At 32.2% G+C, this 22,698-nt stretch overlaps 3 protein-coding genes across 3 annotated transcripts; 2 read left to right on the top strand and 1 right to left on the bottom strand.

Moving 5' to 3' along the window:
* Window positions 1-6,569: 6,569 nt before the first annotated feature.
* Window positions 6,570-11,664, top strand: LOC107901338 (pyrophosphate-energized vacuolar membrane proton pump). Its single transcript, XM_016827293.2, has 8 exons — window positions 6,570-6,961; window positions 8,328-8,902; window positions 9,013-9,392; window positions 9,476-9,562; window positions 9,647-9,977; window positions 10,447-10,857; window positions 10,956-11,015; window positions 11,105-11,664. Exons 1-8 carry the CDS (start codon window positions 6,700-6,702, stop codon window positions 11,309-11,311), a joined length of 2,313 nt encoding a protein of 770 aa, XP_016682782.1. The 5' UTR covers window positions 6,570-6,699; the 3' UTR covers window positions 11,312-11,664.
* A 1,461-nt stretch (window positions 11,665-13,125) lies between these two features.
* On the top strand, window positions 13,126-16,924 carry LOC107901339 (arogenate dehydrogenase 1, chloroplastic). Its single transcript, XM_016827294.2, has 3 exons — window positions 13,126-14,476; window positions 14,898-15,874; window positions 16,273-16,924. Exons 1-2 carry the CDS (start codon window positions 13,383-13,385, stop codon window positions 15,850-15,852), a joined length of 2,049 nt encoding a protein of 682 aa, XP_016682783.2. The 5' UTR covers window positions 13,126-13,382; the 3' UTR covers window positions 15,853-15,874; window positions 16,273-16,924.
* Window positions 16,925-18,003: 1,079 nt separating this feature from the next.
* LOC107900002 (protein SRG1-like) lies at window positions 18,004-19,419 on the bottom strand. The gene is made up of 4 exons (XM_016825732.1): window positions 19,120-19,419; window positions 18,691-18,860; window positions 18,256-18,547; window positions 18,004-18,144 (listed from the first exon to the last, which is right to left on the bottom strand). Exons 1-4 carry the CDS (start codon window positions 19,417-19,419, stop codon window positions 18,004-18,006), a joined length of 903 nt encoding a protein of 300 aa, XP_016681221.1.
* Window positions 19,420-22,698: the final 3,279 nt, after the last annotated feature.

Raw genomic sequence — 22,698 nt, 5'->3', positions numbered from 1 at the left:
AGATTGAACTTTAATATACCTATATAGTAACCCTATAAATATCTAATAAAAATATTTACAGACTAATTTTACAGAAATGAGGTCTCGAAACCTCATTTTTCAAAAACCACTTGTATTTAAATTTTCATTCACTTACCAAATATTATCAAATTAAAATTCAATATAATGATATATTTGACTCGTAAATATTAAATAATAATATTTACAAACTCACTCGTCAAATTTGTGGTCCCGAAATCATTGAAAAACGGACTGTTACATAATGCATATGAGAGGATACCATTCACTCATTTATTGCAATATGAATTCCACTGTTGTGAATAATGTTATATACTACAGAAGTCGTATACCCAATGCACTAACTTTCAGTTTCTTATCTATTTGAACTTAGGTTTTTACTTACATCAAAGTATACTAATCATGCATACATAGTCTATCATCCACTCAAGGTTTAAGGTATGCCACTATAAACGTGTAAATAAATTCATAAACTAATTCAGAATCTAACCTATCTAATTAATCGAAACTACATGAACTCATCTACACTATTCTAAATTCACATTTTATATAAAACAATTGCATGCTTTATATATTTTTATTAAAAAATCCTAATCATCTATAAATATAATTAAATTTTAAGTAGTGTATTTCAAAAAAAAAAACAAAAAATCGAATTTGGTAAAGGTACATGGTGTTGGCTACGAGGCTGCCATCCACATTGGGTGAAGGGTCCTCATCTCCCTCCCCGTCTTAATTATTTGGCAGGCCTAAACTCTTTATTTTTATTTTTATTTTATTTTACGTTACTTGCATGATTGACAGCTTCATGCAATCCATAACCTAATTTCAAAATCAATAAAGTGAAGTATTATAATAGGTTGTTTTCTATTACTCTTCCCTTTAACATTCTTTCTAAATAGAAATTAAATAATAATTTTTATACAATTTAACTTAATTTTTAAAGAATATTAATTTTATAAAACACAATAATTCAATAATCACAATATTATTTCATCTTTTAAGTTTTAAATTTTAATTAAGGTTGTCAATACCATATCGATAAACAACTCATTTTTATTATGGCATTGATATGTACCAATACTAATGTATTTTGGTATATTATTTCGGGTTTTTCAATATTTTTAAATGCTTTTCACACATATTATATGTATACATGTAAATATATCTCAATTATGTACTTATAAATATATGGGCAAACAAAACCCGTAGCCATCCAATTATTAGTGCCTTTTTACCCAACTCCAATTTTTTTTATTTAGTCACTAACGTTATCGACATTTGATATTTTGTCACCCCCTTTGTTAAACCATTAGCAAAATTTTGACGTGGTCTTTTTTATTTATATAATAACAAGTTTAGCTATACGATATTTATAAATTATATCAATTTTATTCTAATTCTAAAAAATAACAAATTTAACCCACAACTATACACATATTATCAATTTAGTCTTGATTTAAAAATTCAAAAAAGAGAAAAAAATTAAAACCTTTTAAAAATAGAATATTACTAAAAACTTCATTTTTCAATAAAAATAAATAAAATTTTTAAAATATATTATTTTCATCATTTTCTTTTTTAAGTTAAAATGCAAACAGTTTTTTGAAGTTAAAGTTAATAAGAATTCTTGTAATTGTTATAAAATAAAGAGAGATGGAGAGAATAAAGAACAAAGAAAATATGAAAGCAATAGATGATATACTTTATTGATCAAAAGGGATGATTACAATGCTTCACCAGAATCTCTATTTATATGCCTAAGAAGTATAAAAGAAGAAGAGATCTAATTCTAATAACTATTAGAATTTAAAGTGCATTAAAACTTTATCTTGATCATGATGGACATCCACTTAATAAGATATTCATAACAGTAATTAATTTTTTAAAATTATTCGAACTTTCTCTCACCTCAAACACTAACCTTCTCTTTCACTTTTTTTTCTTTGTTTTATCAAATTTTGTATGTATGAACATTTAAAATAAAATTTACATATTTATTCTTAAGTTATTTTGTGAAAATATTATTGAAAATCTCATTAAACATCCTTAAATTATTCAAATACTAAAAAAATTCTTTAATAAAATGATTTGATATGTTTTTTTGAGTCAATTCAAAATGATTTCAAGGCCTTTTTAAGCATTTTATATTTATTCCCAAGTAGTTTTGTAGAAATTTCATTAAAAATATCATTAAACATTCTCAAATTTTTAAAACACTAAATAACTCTCGAATAAAATGATTTGATATATTTCAAATCTTACTGAGTCAACTCAAAATACTTTTAAACGTTTTTCAAGTATTTCCATGATTAAATATTGATATTTTACCTAGCATATTGATACCTTAGAAGTAAATAACCATAGCTATTTCCAGAGGGATAAGGTATGAATATCTATTCTTAATATGTATGGGTACCATATATAGGTATCAATACCTCATTGTCTAAGGCTGAAATTTAACATGATTTTCACTTTTCAACACCTATTTTTTATTTCCAACATTTTCAATCGGCTAAAAACTTATTCTTTGATATAAATACGTCTTAAGAACATTGCAAAAACTAAAAGATCAACATCCAAACAAGAAATCAATATACAATCATTAAATGAAGTGAAAATACAAGACAGCTTTAGTAATTTTATATGTTTTTAATTTTTTTATAAAATATAAGTTTTTATGTTATTATTTTGAATATATATATATTATAAAATTATAAAAAAAGTGAAAATATGTAAATTGATAAAAATATAAAATTTCTAAAAAAAACCATATTTAGAATGAATCTGGATAACTGGTTGTCCGAATTAATTTGAATCTAGATAAATAATTGTTCAGGTTCATTATTGATGTAAATTTTTTATACTTTTTTATTAAGTTATATATTTTTAATTTTAAAATAATAATATTAATAACATTATATATTATAAGAATTAAAAATTATAAAATTACTAAAACCACATGTAGAATTAATCTAGACAATTAGTTGGCTGTATTTGAATGAGCTTGGACAACCGTCTGTCTCGATTCATTCTTGATATGAAAAAGATTTTTTTATTAATTTATATGTTTTTAAAGTTTTTTTAATTTGTTATTTATATTTGTCGTGTGTCTTTGTGTGATTGATTGTCAGTATCACGTTAACACTAACTAATAGTATTAGTACAAAAATACCAAAATGTATGACGAGTAAGTTTAAGTACCAATTAAGTCTAGAAAAATTTAAGTACTAACTAAATGCTTTTGAATAATAAGTTTAAAAGATAATTTACGATTAACCCTTGATTATAATTGGATTGTTTTGTTTTGCTTAGTGTATTTACCCAAATTTGGATTTATAATTGGTGATTTTGATGGGTGAAGATGAAGATGGATTGAGGATGGCGATAGGTGAAGATGGTGTTGATAGTTTTAGGTTTCGATTATGGTGTTAAATGGGGTTAGCGAAAAGGCTTTGAGATTTTTCTAGTGTGGGTTTAGATGGGTAATTGGGTGCAGTGTGTTTAGTTTACTTTTTGTCTCAAGCTACAGTATTACTATAGTATTTAATCGCATTGTCACCGTTGTTTTTACACTAACCACAAGTAAAGTCACCGTCTATCCAAACTCACCCTTAGAAAAAATAAAAGATGATAATGAAATTTTTGTCAGAATAAATATGACAAAAGAAGATGATAATGAAAATTACGTATTTCCCGATACTTCATAAAAAAAATCAAAAGAAGATGATTAAAAAATATTTTTAGACTTTTGTAAAATTTTATGTATTTTTATAAAAAGATTATTTTTTAGTAATTTCTATTTTTAAAGTATGTTTTTTGATTTTTTTTATCTATTCTTTTTAAAAAATTTTAGAATATAGACTAAATTGATAGAATGTAAAATTAAGGGCTAAATATGTTAATTTTTTAGAATTAGGGTCAAATTGATAGACTTTGTAAATATTGGAAGGCTAATTTTGTTATTATGAGAATAAGGAAAGACAACGTCAATATTTCGTTAATGATTTAAAGGATGAGAGACCAAAATATTAAATGTTGATAACATTAATGACTCAATAAAAAAATTTTGGAGTTAAATAATCAGAACAAAAATGTTGGCGTATGATTTTAAATTTTTAACCCTCTTCTCCAATGTTTTAGAATTGGACCAATGAAGTCACCAGTTCGTCAATTTAGTTAGTTCGATTAAAATATCACTAAAATTTAAAAAGAGTAATTCAACTATCAATTTAATTAATTTTTCTTTTTGCCGATTCAATCCGTCTGCATAAGTTCTTGATCATATCAGTTTAAAATCGTTCTCAAAATTAATATCTTGGTCAATTTTCAACCTAACCAAACTATTGGATTCGATTCTAATATTATTTCTTTATTCTTTGTAAAAAGCTGGATTCAGGCGCACAATGCGTGTAAAATACGCCCTTCTAGAATTATAAGAATAATTAATTGCCACGTCAACTTATAAAATTGAAAAAATAAAATAAAAAGGGTTTCCTCCTATTTAGGGAAAAGTCCAATCCTATATACATAACTACGTTGCGTTGATTGGCATCATGTTTGGGTACACGATGTCGTTTTCATTGCCTTGTTTTTTTCAACCCAGAAATTTCCATCCATAAATACCCATTTTGTTTGCAGTTTGGTTCATATTATAAAATCATTATTCTAATTTTGATAATTAAATTATAATTATTTCACGCATATTTTTAAAAAAAATATATATATATTTCATTTTCAAAGCTTAGATTTCTTTTTTTAAAAAAACCCTATATATTATCATTAATCATGTGACAATTTTATTAAATGTTCTGATTATACCTGAATGCTTAGAACTATTTACAATCCCTCCTAAACTCATAAATAAGAGAATAATGTGTTTCAATATATTCGAATCCACATCCTCCTACATTAATAATAATATCCATACTAATTGAACGTGTACAAAAGTTATATATATATCATGATTACACATAATCCAAATATCTCAATTCAACCCGAATAATAAAAAAAAGAATGATTTCATTTCCTTTAAGCACCAAATACATACACATTTTTTTTTATAGAACATAAACACCTAAATCTAATTTTGATATATGTACACAGTAAACTTTAATATTTTAACAAACCTTATCCTAAAAACTTGCCATATTCTTTAAAACATTTTGATCACATCTTTGAAAGCTTTACTGCTACTTCCATAATTTAATCATAACTAGTTTTCGGCCTCTATGATGTACTGATATTTAATTGTTGTATTTAAAACTTGCTTGTTTTTTTTCTAAAATTATTATTTTAGGGAAAACGATATATTTAATTATTGAATTAAATGTTGGAGTAAATTTTTAGAGCATTTTTATATTTTTAAAATTTTTTTCACATAAATTATTGTTATACTTATATATTTGCGAGCTCTAAAGATGTAATCGAGCTTAAACGAATTCAAATATTGCTAAGTTTGAACTCGAAATTGGGAGCTCAATATTTGGCTCGAGCTTGATCGAACATCTATTTTTAAGTTCGAGTTACTCGATAATTAAGCTTAGGGTTAATAATATATATTAAGGGCAGTGATATAATTTAATAATATAAAAATATGAAAAGCTTGATAAGGCTCACGAGTCGTTTGAGTCAAGTATTGCTAAGTTCAAATTTGTATCAAGTCGAGTTTGAATTTTTCGAGTTGAACTCAAATAACTTGCGAGCGCCGGTGTCTCATTTACACCCCTATGAGCTCACCTTGCAATCCATCAACCTCACGAGATGTCTTGCGAGCTAAAGAGAACTACAAGATCAAGACTTTATCGACCAAGACTCTATGACCTCTCTCCCTCACAGGGCAAGCACATGTTGTCTCTAGAAGAATATAATACTTGCCATCCATACCTAGGAGGAAGGGAGGTCAGTAGGTCGACTAAGCTTTAGGAAATATGAAATTAATGAGGGAAGGACACATGATGTCTCTAGAAGAATCAACATCATCTTTTATAAGACCATCTAAGGCCAAGGAATCGAAATCTCTCTCTCTTCTCTCAAATTCTCACATGTAAAAACCCTTCTTCCTCCTCCTAACTTGAATTACTTACAATCACGTACGACTCTATGCCCATCAAATAAACTGTCAGAGTCACAGTGACCATCGCAATTTGATATCAACAATAATGATTAGAATGAAATTATAAAAAAAAATAATTGGTTGAGTTGTAAGATGAATATTTGGAAATAATCATAGAAAGTATTTTAGCCAAGTAATCACTATCAATTATGGCAAGTAGTTTGAACACAAAGTTGTCAAACGAAATTATTAATTAATTACATTTCTAAATAATAATAAAAGAAGACTTTGGTCCTAAATTAATTTTAATTGTAAAATTGCCACTTAATCCCCCAAAATAAAGGTAAAAAACAAAAGTGATTTTCACCACTTACTTGTAAATGTAAAACTTTCCTTCCACTTCTTATAATTTCATAAAAAAAAGAAAAAAATATTTATTTGTGATTTAATTTATTATATTTTAAAGTTTTGGACCATAACCTTTGCGTGTATATAAACTCACAGTTCTCTCCCATTTTCTTTCATTGGAAAATAGTCCTTTCTTTTCTCTCTCTCTCTCTCTCTCTCTCTCTCTCTCTCGCCTCGGTCGTTTGTTTTCTTTTCATTTCTTTAGGAGGGTGGTCAATATGGGGTCTTCGATTTTGCCAGATCTCGGAGCTGAGATCTTGATCCCCGTTTGCGCCGTTATTGGAATTGTCTTTTCTCTTGCACAATGGCTTCTTGTTTCCAAGGTGAAGCTCTCCCCGGGTCGAGACTCGGGTTCCCCCGGTAACAACGGTGCGGGTGGGAAAAACGGCTATTCCGATTACCTCATTGAAGAAGAAGAAGGTCTTAATGACCATAATGTTGTTATTAAGTGTGCTGAAATTCAGACCGCCATATCTGAAGGTTCTTACTCTTTTCAACCCTTCTTTTTACATGTTTTTGAGGTCTGGGTTTCTTGGAAAATGGATTCTTTTGGTCTTTTTTTATATTTTTTGTGTTGGGTTCCCGTCTTTGCATGTTGGAATTAGTTAAGCTGAAATGGTTCGTCTTTCTGAAGAAAAACGAGACTTTTTCTTGTTGTTCAGAACTTTAACATCTTTTTCTAATCTTTGAGTTCTTTTTTTTTTATGTTTGGTTGGTGGTGTTTTTGGTTTGTCTGTATAAAATTTGATATTGTTTTATGAAGCATCACTGGGAAGAAGAAAGATTTTTGGAGCACGAGGTTTGTATTTCTTGATGTTTCCTGTCCTAAGTGTCTGTATTTGCTTTCTATGTTGTTGGATATTTATGTTTTTTTAATTAAAACCCATGAACAACTACAGCTTGTGCAAGCTATCTTAAAAATAAAATATGCGTTTTAATGAATGCTTTATTCAGATCGAAGTGTATGGTGATGGGGTGAATCTATAGTTTGGACCTACATGTATTTATTTATTATATCTCACAATCAACGTTGATTTAGGCTGTTCTGCTACATTTTTCCTCTTTACACATAGGGAGTATAATTGAGATTCTGGCCATTTCTTTTTTCCTTTTTGGGTTTTAAATGCTCTTCTAGCACATGGAAGATGCATGATGGCAATCTATATACAATATCTTTTACCTTCTTTTTCTTTTGGTGGAAGCTTGTACCAGATCTGGAATTCCTACTTCATATGGGGCTGCCCTGAATCAAGTTTTCAGTGGCCAGAACCCTTCAATTTGTTTACTCTGAAAGCCTTACTTAACAAGGATATAAAAGTTGGATGGTTTTTTTACTTTGTTATCTTCCTTTTCTAAAAAAGAAAAAAGATTGTGTTTTTGCGTTAAATGTATCATACATGAATGATTGTGAGAGTAAAAGCTGATTTCAGCAAATGCTGCACTATTTCATGATATTATATGCTTTAGCACTTTATTTTACTTTTGGAAAGTGAGATGCTTTGGAATAATTTTTGTGCTTCTAAGATTGTAACATACTAAGTTACTTTTTGGTGTAACAATTCCAAGTTCGTTTCTGCTTTTCACTTTATTTTTGTGTTTATAGGTTACTGTTGTTAAAAACAAAAGTATATATAGATTCAATATTTTTAAATTTGCCGTCAACAAAAGGTTGTATTGGAAAATGCAACTATTTTTAAATTTGTTCTGTAGATGATGTTTCTAACAATATGCTTTTCTTGCAAGGGATTACTGGATTACATTTAGTTGCTCTGTTTATTGCCTTTTCTGTTGTTAATTTTGGAGAAGACTTTCCCCATTAGCTAATTTTGGACTTATGAGTTTGCAGGAGCAACCTCATTTCTTTTCACTGAGTACCAGTATGTTGGCATTTTCATGGTTGCTTTTGCAATCTTGATTTTCCTTTTCCTTGGCTCGGTAGAGGGTTTCAGCACCAAGAGCCAGCCTTGCACTTATGACAAATCTAAGATGTGCAAACCTGCTCTTGCCACTGCTATATTCAGCACAGTATCTTTCTTGCTCGGTGCTGTCACTTCAGTAGTTTCTGGCTTTCTTGGGATGAAAATTGCTACCTATGCTAATGCTCGAACCACCCTGGAGGCAAGAAAGGGAGTTGGGAAGGCATTTATTACTGCATTCAGATCTGGTGCTGTCATGGGCTTTCTTCTTGCTGCAAATGGTCTTTTGGTGCTTTACATTGCCATCAACTTATTCAAGCTCTACTACGGTGATGACTGGGGTGGTCTTTTTGAGGCAATCACTGGTTATGGGCTTGGAGGTTCGTCCATGGCGCTTTTTGGAAGAGTTGGTGGAGGCATCTATACGAAGGCTGCTGATGTGGGTGCTGATCTTGTAGGCAAGGTGGAAAGGAACATTCCTGAGGATGACCCTAGAAACCCAGCTGTAAGTAACTTGTATCTACTAACATGTTATGGCACTTAGAATTATGAAATTGAGTTTTGGTTCCTCATGTTGGGTTTTCACTTGTCACTGAGTTGCTTTCCTGTTTTCAGGTGATTGCTGACAATGTTGGGGATAATGTTGGTGATATCGCTGGGATGGGATCTGATCTTTTTGGGTCCTATGCTGAATCATCTTGTGCTGCACTTGTTGTCGCTTCCATCTCTTCTTTTGGCATCAATCATGAATTGACTCCGATGTTATATCCTCTCATTATAAGTTCCGTTGGTATCATTGTTTGTTTAATCACCACCTTATTTGCTACTGATTTCTTTGAGATCAAGGCTGTTAAGGAAATTGAGCCATCATTGAAGAGGCAACTTATCATCTCCACTGTTCTCATGACTATCGGAATTGGGATTGTTAGTTGGGTAGCTCTTCCATCTTCCTTTACCATTTTCAATTTTGGAGATCAGAAAGCTGTGAAGAATTGGTAAACTCTTGGTGCTTCTTTCATTGAGAAATATCGTCATATGCTTGCATTAGAATGAGTGTGACATTGAATTCCATCTGCAGGCAGCTATTCTTATGTGTTGCTGTTGGTCTTTGGGCTGGCCTAATTATCGGTTTTGTAACCGAGTACTACACTAGCAATGCATACAGGTAATTAGTCTGGATGGTATTTATTTTTCTCTTGGACTATCCTTTGTTGTCATTGATTTTAACTGTGTGTACTTTCTCCTGCAGCCCTGTACAAGACGTTGCTGATTCCTGCAGGACTGGAGCAGCGACTAATGTTATTTTCGGCCTTGCTTTGGGTTATAAGTCTTGCATTATTCCTATTTTTGCCATCGCAATGAGTATTTTTGTTAGTTTCAGCTTTGCTGCTATGTACGGCATTGCTGTTGCTGCCCTTGGAATGCTGAGCACCATAGCTACTGGATTGGCTATTGATGCTTATGGTCCCATCAGTGATAATGCTGGAGGCATTGCTGAGATGGCTGGCATGAGCCACAGAATTCGAGAGAGAACTGATGCTCTTGATGCTGCAGGAAACACCACTGCTGCTATTGGAAAGGTTTGATTTGTTTTCACTTAAGTACCGGGCATACAGTTTCTCTGCTTGTTTGATTTATGTCACCTCTGGATTGCATTGGTATAACAAGTTCTAATGCAGGTTTTAGTGTTTTGGTTGGCATTGATGTCTTTGCAAAAATGTTGCGTTTGTCCCTTGAAGCCAGCTTGTGTTTGCTTTTCCAAGCCCTGATTTTTTTGCTTTAGTGTAAATTGAACTTCAACATCTATTCTATATTTTGATTACTTACTAAAATATTTGCCCTTGAAACTGTTACCGCTTGAGCATCTTTGTTCTCTTCTTTAGTTTGTCAGTTGAGAACTAATTGTTGTACTAAGGCCTGGAATGTAGTTGCGCTTATTTTTGCTTCATGTAGCATTTATGTGTTTGCTAGCTTGAAGAAAATGTGATCTATATTTTTGCATTACAGCGATAATGGGTATTCATTTGTACACTCCTAAATTCTTTTCAGGGTTTCGCCATTGGTTCAGCAGCCCTTGTGTCCCTTGCCCTCTTTGGTGCCTTTGTGAGCCGTGCTGCTATTTCAACAGTTGATGTATTGACCCCTAAAGTTTTTATTGGGTTGCTTGTCGGGGCAATGCTTCCTTACTGGTTCTCTGCTATGACCATGAAGAGTGTGGGAAGTGCTGCTTTGAAGATGGTTGAGGAAGTGCGTCGGCAATTTAACACGATCCCAGGTCTCATGGAGGGCACTGCTAAGCCAGACTATGCTACCTGTGTTAAAATCTCTACTGATGCTTCCATCAAAGAAATGATCCCACCTGGTGCGCTAGTTATGCTCACACCCCTTATTGTTGGGATCTTTTTTGGTGTGGAAACTCTCTCCGGTGTCCTTGCTGGATCCCTCGTCTCTGGCGTCCAGGTAATGTTAACAAGTCTTAATATCGGGTCACCACAACCTTGTAATTCTCCTACAAGAGGATCATTTTTAAGTTGTTTCTGTCTTGGTAATATTTGTAGATTGCTATCTCCGCATCGAACACAGGGGGTGCTTGGGATAATGCTAAGAAGTATATCGAGGTATCCATGATTTGACTGACTGTAATTTTGTTGTTTTGAAGTTAATGGTTCTATTATATTTATGGTGTGGACTTTGTTGTGGAATGCAGGCCGGTGCTTCAGAACATGCAAGAACTCTTGGTCCCAAAGGATCAGAACCACATAAGGCAGCTGTTATCGGTGACACCATTGGGGACCCTCTAAAGGATACATCCGGACCATCACTGAACATCCTCATCAAGCTAATGGCTGTTGAATCACTTGTCTTTGCACCCTTCTTCGCTACACACGGTGGACTGCTTTTCAAGATATTTTAAGTAAAAGAACACAAAAACGGTTACAGTCTCTGCCGGTTCTCTTCCAAATCTCCTTTTTTTTTTCTCGAGTATAGTTTTAGTGTGTAGCACATTTTGACAATATCCTCTTAAAGGTTGAATCTATAGCGAAAATTTTCCCTTGCAAAAGGTTGACAATGAAATCAATGATGATGATGACTATGATAATGGTCAATCTAGAAAAGAGTTCAGAACTGTATTGTCACTTTCTTTTGTTCTATGGAAGAAGGCGTTTTGTTTGTATTGCTGTGAAATTCATGTTATAAATTGCAGGCAAAACTCAACATTTGAATGTATGTAGTTCTTTGATAAATGAAGCCATCATTTTTAATCCAGTGGGAAAAGTGCTGTTTTACTTGCTAGACTTTTTCTACATTCTACCAAACTTATATGACTTCTTTTTAAATAAAAATAATTGAAGAAATAATCGGGAAAAAGTAAAATTAAGAGCCATCTAAATGGCACGTGAGACAAAATCAAAATGGGTGGTTTAATTTTTCATAATCACAATCCACCTTTAAATAATTATGGTGAAAAATCATTTCTATAGATTAGGGTAACTTTAAACACAACTTACAAATACAATTTTTTTAGATAATTTTTAAAATATCAAATTTCTTAAATTCTTTTTAATGTATGAGTAAATAACAAAATATTTTAACCTTTTTAATTTCTTCCTTTATCTAATATTAAATTTAAATTTGTAGTAACTATTCTTTACTTCATGTTTAACTATTGTAATACATGTATAAATTTTTTTTTCGTGTTACTATACTAGTAACCAAACTAGTTATAAATTTTTTAATTATATGCTGATTTATTTTTCTTTTGGTTATAAGTTCTTGTATTCTTCGTAAATTTAGAATTTAGTCTATTTTTTATTTTCAATAATTTAGTTTCTTTACTTTTTAAATTTTAAATTTTTGGTTCAATTATTAACACTGTTATTTTTTTTATTAAATTTATTGGTGTGAAATTTTGAAATAAAAAAAATACTCACTTAGTAGCAAGGGGCCTCTAAAATGGAAAATTTTCCAATTAGGTCTCTTTATAATTTATAAAATCTTAAATTAATAATGATAAAATTATATTTTGACCCCTAAAAATAATAAAAATTGATTTAATTCTTTAAAAATTATAAAAATATAAGCTATAAAATAGTGAAATTATATTTTTACTACCGTAAAAAATATATAATTTAATTCCACTCCTCTAAAGAAAATTTCTTGCTTCTCCCTGCTTAATAGTTATGTAATGTAAAAAATGACATTGTAATAAATCTAAATTTAATAAAAAAACTTAATAGTAATAACAATTAGACTTACATTTTGAAATTTGAAAAGTAAAGGGATTAAATTTCTTGAAATAAAAATAAGGAGACTAAATTTTAAATATATTAAAAGTACAGGTACTTAAAAGCACAATTTAACTTTTTTTTGAAGTTGTCATTGACTTTTAAAAATTTGGGTAAACTAAATCTAATGTCACTAAACTATTAACGGGTTTATGTTTTGGTCATTCAATTTTAAAAATATTATAAAATGGTCAGTAAATTATTCGAAAGTTTTTATTTAAGCCATTGGGAAGTTACGTTTTATTTTTAAGCCAATTAGTAAGTTTCAAGCAACGATTCGATAATTAGTATGATGTATTAGTATCCAATAACAAGTAGAATAATATACCTTAAATCTAAGTTTATTTGATGGTCAGTGTTGAAAATCAAAGAATAAAATTATTTGATTTTTGATTTGCATATATGAATGGTAAAAGAGAAAATGAGCTAAATAAAATTTTTTGAATGATTTAATAACAATTTTGTAATTTTGTGGAGTTGAAGGACTAAAATCATTCGCTTTTGAAAACCAATGGTGCTGCAGCCGCTCCCTTTTCCTCTAGGGCCGCTGAAACACAACCCCTAGAAATCTTAATTTCATTGCCGATTTTGGACACACCCATAGTCGAAGGGGTCTCAGGGTCAGCCCTCTTTCGCCGGTTGCTGCCGATTGCCAATTTTAGGTGCATAAGCAGAGATTTCCTTTCTGCTAAACAAGTCATGATTACTCATCCTTGTTTCCATCCGTCCCTTTCCAAGCCCTCTCTTTCTTTTCTTTCCTCTTCCTCTCCACCTTTCCTCCAACACCTCTCTTTCCTTCCAACATCACCTTCAATAACAAAACCCGTATTTGTCCATTCCGTTAAACCACTCCATGTCAAATGCTCCTCCACCAATCCCACATCCCAATCCCACCCAGACCATGCACCACCCATTTCCACCCTCAAGATTGCCATCATTGGCTTCGGTAACTACGGCCAGTTTCTTGCTAAAACTCTTGTTTCTCAAGGCCACATAGTTTTATCCCACTCGAGATCCGATTATTCCCACGTAGCCAAAAAACTGGGAGTTTCCTTCTTCTTAAACCCCCACGACTTATGTGAGCAACACCCAGAAGTTATACTCCTTTGTACTTCAATTATCTCAACCGAACAAGTTTTGAAAACTCTTCCTTTACAAAGACTTAAACGCTCCACGTTGTTTGTCGATGTTTTATCCGTCAAAGAGTTCGCCAGGAATCTACTCCTCGATGCCTTGCCCCTTGATTTCGACATCATTTGTTCGCATCCCATGTTCGGACCACAAAGCGCCAAGCAAAGCTGGAAAGACCTCTTCTTTGTTTACGAAAAGGTTAGAATCGGAAATGAATCCTCCAGGGTTCAAAGATGTGAACAATTCCTTGGAATTTTTCAAAGTGAAGGGTGTAAAATGGTGGAAATGAGCTGCCAGGAGCACGACAAGCTTGCGGCGGGGTCACAGTTTATGACACACACGGTTGGAAGAGTGTTGGACATGTTGGGGTTGGAGTCAACGCCGATTAATACAAAGGGTTATGAGACTTTGTTGGATTTGGTTGAGAATACTTGTAGGGATAGCTTTGATTTGTATTACGGGTTGTTTCTGTATAATAAGAGTGCTTTGGAGATGGTGGAGAGGTTAGATTTGGCCTTTGATGCTTTAAGGAATGAGCTTTTTGGTAGGCTGCATCATGTTGTGAGGAAACAGTTTTTTGAGAATGGAGAGAAGGTAAAGAGTGTGCATGATAGTAGTTACCAAAATGGTGCTGCATCGGCTTTCAGCTCAAATGCTTTGAGGTATTTCTTGGATTTCATGTTTGCTTCTTTAATTTTTTGTTCAATTCAACATGCATGGCATAGATAGTCACTATTCTTTTTGCTTATAGACTGAAGACTTTCTATATCAATTGAAGCTGAATAAGGAAGATCACAGAGAATTTAGAATTTTTCTTGGTTGTACAGGCTGTTTATGGTTAATGCTTTTGTTTTGATAGTCGTTTAATATTAATATCATGGACTGAATTGCTAGGAATGAAGGATTTCAGTATCCTTTTTCTTCCTTGACATGGTTAATTTCGTGTTTAATGCATAATAATTTGTGAAGTTTATAATAGATCTAGGATTAATAGACCTTTAAAAGTGCTTGGGAGAGAGTAAGTTGGGATTATTGTGATGCAAATTGTATAATATATTTACTGTCTTTTACTGGAACTTTCAGATCTCAAGATGTTACTATACCTTATGAATTCAAAGGAAAGATATTGGAAAGTGTTGATGACAGTTCAAAGCTCAAGGTTGCGATTGTTGGATTTGGAAACTTTGGCCAGTTCCTTGCAAAGACTCTGGCTCGTCAGGGCCACTCTGTTTTAGCCTATTCTCGAACTGATTATCGAGATGCAGCTCAGAAATTGGGGGTTTCTTTCTTCTCTGATGCTAATGACCTCTGTGAAGAGCATCCTGAAGTTATTCTCTTGTGCACCTCGATTCTTTCGACTGAAAAAGTTCTCAAGTCATTGCCTTTTCAGAGATTGAAGAGAAGTACTCTGTTTGTTGATGTACTATCAGTGAAGGAGTTTCCAAGGAATTTGTTTCTTCAACATTTACCGCCAGAGTTTGATATTCTATGCACACATCCCATGTTTGGACCTGAAAGTGGTAAAAATGGATGGAACGAGCTTCCTTTTGTTTTTGATAAGGTGAGGGTTGGAAATGATGAAAGACGGGTAGCTCGATGTAATAGTTTCCTTGATATTTTTGCAAGAGAAGGATGCCGAATGGTGGAGATGACATGTGCAGAACATGATTGGCATGCGGCAGGTTCGCAGTTTATTACCCATACGATGGGCAGGGTTTTGGAGAAGCTGCAGTTGGAGTCTACACCAATTAACACAAAAGGTTATGAGACTCTGTTGAAGTTGGTGGAGAATACAGCAGGAGACAGCTTTGAGCTTTATTATGGGCTTTTCATGTACAATGTAAATGCTATGGAACAGCTTGAGAGAATGGATTTTGCGTTTGAGTCATTGAAGAAGCAGCTCTTTGGTAGATTGCATGGTGTTCTTCGGAAGGAACTGTTTGGAGATTCAGAGAAGCTTGAGGTATTGCAGGAGAAATCAGTTGGGAAAAATGGTGCAGCACTTTCATCTTCTCCGGAGAGTGTTAAAATCAGCTAGCTCTATGTTTTTGTTTTTATCCGTAAGTTATATTGTTAATCTTTATCTTGCTGTAGTTTGTACTACTACTTTTTGGCCATTTTAATATCTATTTGACTCTCAAAAGATCAAAAGGCTTTTTAAGCTAAAATTTCTTAAAATCAAGGCTTTAGTGTTGATCCTCAAAAGTCTTGCTTGATTGAGGGCATGGAAGTATTGGCCCTGGCAACTGTTTAAGTTTGTAGATTTATCTTATTGTAGGTTATCTCACTATACTCTATGTTGCTGTATCTCTTCCTGTCTCCCCTTTTTATTAGTATAATGTTGATGGATACATTGTATACGTATGTGTCTATTTATGTATATTTTTATATATTTATTAATTAGATAATTATCATTCTATCATTTTGGTATTGATTTGGCATTTTTTTACTTGTGAAGGATTTCACTTGATTTTATTTCTACATTATGGTGATCGGCTTTCTACATTATGGTGATCGGGTCTCTTACTGCTCACTGGAATCAGCAGGTGAAGGACTTGTTAATGGTGTATGAACCCCATGCACGTCATCGTTGCTGCAAAAGTGAAGTTTCTTTTTATTTATTTATAGATTTATTTCTAGTGTACTTTGGGAAGCAAATGATGCCTACAAGAGGGTCTGTTTCTGAATAATAAGGAAATTGTAGTTGTAGACTAGAAAATAATTATGAGCACTGAGATACAGAACATTAGGACAGGAAGAATTGTCAGAAGTTGGCATTGGTGATCAATCATAATAATGAAAGAAATGTAGGTGATCTGATTTCAAGTGAAGTAGGGCCCCAGGAATATGATGCTTCAATCAAAATTTTGTCTTGACTGTAGTTGTTTACCAGATCCTGAGTTATCCCTTTGTCGGAGGTAGCAGTTTGTTTTTATTTTCTATTATTCTTTGGAAAGGAGTTGGCCATTGTTGTATCACTTATATTTCTGTAGCATTGCCACTCTATTTTGTTGAGTGTAGGAGCTGTGCCAGATAATATTCCACATTTCATTGTGGTGATTATCATATATAAGAGAGAATCCACTGATGCTGCTGAGTTATTGCTAGTAGTTTAGTCTCCAGTATGATTTTTCTACTCAAGCTACTTGCACAATGGATGTTTCTCATCAAAGACACGTCTGAAATTTTTTCTGTATGTCTCTTACTGTTGGTCATTAGCATTCTTTAGGCATACACTAGGACCCTGTTTAAAACCATTCTCATTGGAGCATTTCTAATCTTGTAAGTTGTAACTTCAGGGTAATATTCACTTAAACGTTACCCTTCAGCCGTGTCGAAGGTAACTTCTGTTGTTTAGCATTCAAGCCTAGATGAGATATGATGTATGCACCTCACGCTTATACATATTTTTAGCTGATTTATTCAATTCGTTAGTTTTATCTGAAATTACTTTATATTTAAAATATTTTATGAATATTTGAAAACTATAATTTTTGTACTTTATTCTTTTTATCATTACTATTTATTTCTTAATAGTCAAAGCTCAGACCTGAACACCATTATCAGTTATACTCCAATATAAGATATCTGAGTAATAATGGTATTGTTAAACAATGTAGGAGAAAACAAAAATAAATCGATCAATCAAAAATAGGAAAAAGAAGTTACAAAGTAAACTTGGATAGTTTTATAAATTGAATAACTGCAAATTTTAAAAATATTTTCATGTTAAATAACATTTGCATGTTTAGGAAATTGAAGTTTTTTTAAAAATTAATTCTAAGTTGATATCTTTATTCTTCAAGTTAAAAAAAAAGGTGAAAATAAATAAAAATTAAACGTTAAAAACATGTAATGTATGTATAGGTGCATGATTTTAAAGATATGTATACCTCACTTTTACATTCTATAGAAATTTTGTTTTATTTATTTTTTGTATTTGTTAATATAGTTGGTATCCAATTTACTTTGATAAAAGCATTAGTCAAAAGCATATTATATATGGTATATATGATTAAACTTGATGCTTCAAAAGGCATGCATCAAAATCTAAAAATAGCCTTTAATCCTTGCATGAACCCACGTTCTATGCATGAAATTTTACTTCCTCAAGTGCTACTTTGCCTTTCTGAAAGCACTCATAGTTAAAAGAAGCATAATATTTCACATTCCTGTATAACCTTGACCTCTAATCATCTATCAAGGCTTCCACAGGTCCAATCTCCTTATCTACCTCTGCTTCATTAGACATTGCCACAGATATCCTCGGCTTGTCTGTGTTAGTCACCGCCTTGTGCACAGGGCTCTTGAATATCCTGTTACTCAGTATCTGCATCCATTCAAAACATATTCAACTAATTCCATACTTCATTTTCTTTTGCAGCTCACTGCTGTATTATACAGATTCAATATTTCAGTGCTTAATGTTAAAAGTTCATACCTGCATTTGGTTACCAAGGTTGACAACAAGAGCACGAGGGATGAGAGGAACTGTGATCCATGCCCCATCTTTGACAATTTGAAGGCCTTCCACTTCTTCGTCTTGTAATAAGACTGTCACACCTGATCTATCCATATGTGGATAGAAGTTGAACCTCACTTGCATTACAGGGTTGTCTCCAAACTGACCCGAGAAACTATTCTTCTCTAAGTCAAGTGATTTAGCCATGGCCTTAAAGAGAAGATCCATCATTTGCTTTACGTTGGGGGAGTATGCATGCAAGATATCTCTGCTAGTATTCAACTCACAGTACACAGTTGTTCAAGAAAATAGAAATCATCATAAATCACAAACTATTAGACAGCAACTACATCACAAATCCACAAATTTTGGCCCCAAAATTCCTTTTGTGCTTTTAAGTGTAAGTTGTTATACCTGAAATTATGTGGGTTTTCAGGCCAGAGGTTGAGGTTTCTTTCATTTTCAGGACATACCCTAAGAAATAAGCGAGTGTTCCAGTCAAGAACTTGTCTTTCTGAGACTATCAGATCATGGCCGTAACCCTCCACCTCATTAGCTGCTCTCGAGTTTTTCAGCTTCTCTTCCTGTGGGAGTCCAAAAAATTGTTTTGCAACTCCATGTACGAATTGGAAATCCCTTGGCCAATAGCCAGACAAACAACACATTTATTTAAAAGGACGAAACATATATTCCTAACCTCCTTTGAGGACCCATCTTAGAGCGTTGTGGTGGAGCAACCGAAACATATATAATACATCCAAAAGTTCTCAGATGGGAAATATTTGGTTCTTGACCAAAAACCATTTATAACGGAGAGAACTTATGATAACTTGTTGGCCTGACTCGAATTAATGATGCCGCATGTAGTATGGCATGCCCCAAAACAGAAATTGGAAGTTTCGACTTCATAAGCAATGGCCTTGCAATCAATTGAAGATGTTTGATTAATGATTCAGCAAGACCATTTTGTGTATGAACATGTGCTACAGGATGTTCAACACTTATCCCAATAGACATACAAAAATCATTAAAAGTTTGGGAAGTAAATTCACCAGCATTGTCAAGACGAATTGTCTTGATAATGAAATCTGGACAATGTACTCGTAATTTGATCAACTGAGCAAGTAACCTAGCAAATGCCATGTTTCGAGTTGATAACAAGGATACATGCAACCATCTAGTCGAAGCATCAAGTAAAACTATAAAATATCTAAATGGTCCATATGGAGGGTGTATTGGTCCACATATATCTCCTTGTATCCGTTTTAGAAAAGTGATAGATTCATAATTTATCTTGGCTGGTGATGGCCGAATGATTAATTTGCCTTGAGAGCAAGCATCACATGAAAAATTATTAGCTTGAAGAATCTGTTGACTCTTCAATGAATGTCCACATGAATTGTCAATAATTTTTCGCATCATAATTGAACTGGGATGACCTAACCGATCATGCGAAATAATAAAGTCATCAGTAAACTTCTGACTTATTATAGCATTTGCTTCAATTGTACTAATTCTCGTGTAGTACAAACCAGAGGAGAGTGCGAACAATTTTTCCAAAATAATTCTATTTCCTTGAATTATACTTGTAATTTGAAGATATTCATAATTCCTTTCACTTATTGTCTCAATATGATATCCATTATGACGAATATATTTAAAACTAAACAAATTTTTTTGAGACTTAGAAGAGTATAATGCATCATTAATTTGAAACGTAGTTCCTCTAGGCAACAATATGCCGTAGCCTTCTACGATTTTGGTACTACCAAATATAGTACTCATACTAGCTTTTTGCATTGTGAAATGAATATTTCTTATTCTTAAATATAGTATGAGTAGTTGCACTATTTGCTAAGCATAAGTCTTCACCATTTGTTGCTAATTGAATTTGAGAGGTATTCATATTTTTCAAAGAAAACAAATAAATGTGACATAAATTTTCAAAATATATAAAATTTCATAAATAGTTTAAAACATAATATAATAATCATGTTAAAAACATAACAAACTTACATAAAATTTATTCTTTAAAACTATAATAATAAAATTAAAAAATCAATTATTCCTTTCAGGGGTGGTAAAGAAATTAATAGCTTACAAATGAGTTGTATCAATGATGCCATAATCATCTTTGCCATTCTCACAAAAAAATTTGTCTCTCTTTTCTTCCCTTTATCCTTAAATGATTGCTGATATAGTTCTACAAGATGCTTTGGTGTACGATAGGTACAGGACCAATGGTTTTTACTTTCACAACGATAACACAAACTTTCTACTTTCCCAGTTATATTTTTATGATTCTTTCCATCCTTATGATCCCACTTCTAGTGGGTATTTCTAAAACGACCACCTCGTTCATGTCCACGTCTTTGACCGTGACAGCGACCACGACCATGTCCTCGACTGTAAGTGTGGCCTTTATCCTTTCCTTTATATGATATCACATTCGCTTTAGGGAATAGAGTTGAGCCAGTTAGACGTGACTCATGATTTTTCATTAACAGTTCATTATTTTGCTCGCCCTCTAGTAGACAAGATATTAATTCAGAACATTTCTTAAAACCTTTTTCACGATATTTTTTCTGAAGGACAACATTATTTGCATGAAATGTGGAGTATATTTTTTCTAACATATCCTCATCAGTTATGTTCTCTCCACATAATTTCAATTGGGAAGTGATTCTAAATATAACCGAGTCATATTCACTCACAGATTTAAAATCTTGTAATCTCAAATGCAGCCAATTATAGTGAGCTTTAGTAAGTATTATGATTCTCTGATGATCATATATTTCTTTTAAACTATTGCAAAGGACAAGTGGATCTTTAACAGTCAAATATTCAATCTTTAGTCCTTTATGGAGGTGATGGCGAAGAAATATCATAGCTTTGGCCTTATCTTGACTAGATGCTTCATTTCCTTCATTAATAGCTTTATTAAGGTCTTTTGCATCTAAATGTATTTCAGCATCTAACATTCAATATAAATAGTTCTTTCCAGTAATATCAAGAGTCACAAATTCAAATTTTGTAAGGTTCGATATTGATGATATCGCTACAATATAAATTTAATATAAATATAAGTAGTTCATTAACAAACATTCAAGCAAACATTAGTAATCCCTTAACAAAACTTTCAAGAGTAACATAACAGAAAAAAATCTAAATAATTACAACAATTTAGTCATAAAATAAATTACAAGTAAATTGACTATATTAGAGGTTTTTAACAAATTACAAGATTAGTGGAACCCTTAAAAGATGAAACAAATTATAAACATAAGTAATTTTATCATAATGGACATCTTGATAAAATGTATTACATACATTGATCCAAACTAACGAAAAACGCGAAACTATTGATTGATGTAATCGCTCGTGTTGATAATGCATTATAAACAAAAAATAATAAATAAAATATGGATATGAGAATATAATGATTTCTATTGCATTCTATACTTTTTCATCATATTTACAAGTAGTATACTCCACTCTATATATATATAGGGGATTAGACTTTTCATATTCTAACTCATAAATAAGAAAATGAGGTTACAAGGAGATGAAAGGTTTAAAGAAGATGGAAGGTTAAAGGTTAAAGGTTAAAGAAGATGAAAGGTGGAAGGTCAAGGGAGATGAGATCCATTAAATAACATTCATAACATTTTTAAGATTCTAATTTAAATTAACTCATTTTTTCCTTTACTTTTTGCATTTGTAACCTATTTCTTCCTACTTTTTCCACTTCTCTTTACCTACTATCTTTTTTTTTCTCTTCGAAGCCTAAACGAAATTTATCCCATACACTATCTGAGTAGTTTCTAGACTTTACAAACAACTTGAGAATACTACTGGTAAGTAAAAAAATAAATATATTAAAAATGAAACACTTATTGCATTTTCAATCTACTTGTGAATTATACTATATATCAAATAATTAATATAATAGCTTCATCTGCAAGAGAAAGAAAGATGGCAAAGAAAATAATGGATAGAGAAGCAGGAGAATGGGGGGAAGGTCTCTGAGGAAAATGCTTGCAAAAATGCTTTTCATGTGTCTTTTCATGTCTAGGAGAATGGTTTCTGTTGACTTCATTGACTTGTTTTCTCTCTAATTATTAATTATTTCCTCCGGTAAATGGTTTGTGTTGTTCTTCTAAAGCAAATCCCAAGCCACAAACCAAACCTCTTCCCTCCTGGCCTCTGGCTAACACAAATGCTTCCATTTAACTCACCAAAAGCTTCTGTTCCCTCATGAATCGTCTGGTTGGCATTTGCTAACAGATGGACCAATATGTGTGGTTTTGTTCTCCCACAGCCTTTTATATAGCTAATGACAAGTTTGTTGTACAAGAGATTGACTTAATTATAGATACTTACATTCACAGACATATGGATGAAGAAAGGAAATAAGTGTGC

This window comes from Gossypium hirsutum, chromosome D06 (genome assembly GCF_007990345.1).
Source record: "Gossypium hirsutum isolate 1008001.06 chromosome D06, Gossypium_hirsutum_v2.1, whole genome shotgun sequence".
Taxonomy (NCBI): domain Eukaryota; kingdom Viridiplantae; phylum Streptophyta; class Magnoliopsida; order Malvales; family Malvaceae; genus Gossypium; species Gossypium hirsutum.
The sequence above is the reverse complement of the archived record's forward strand: the minus strand, read 5'-3'. Positions and strand labels throughout refer to the sequence as shown.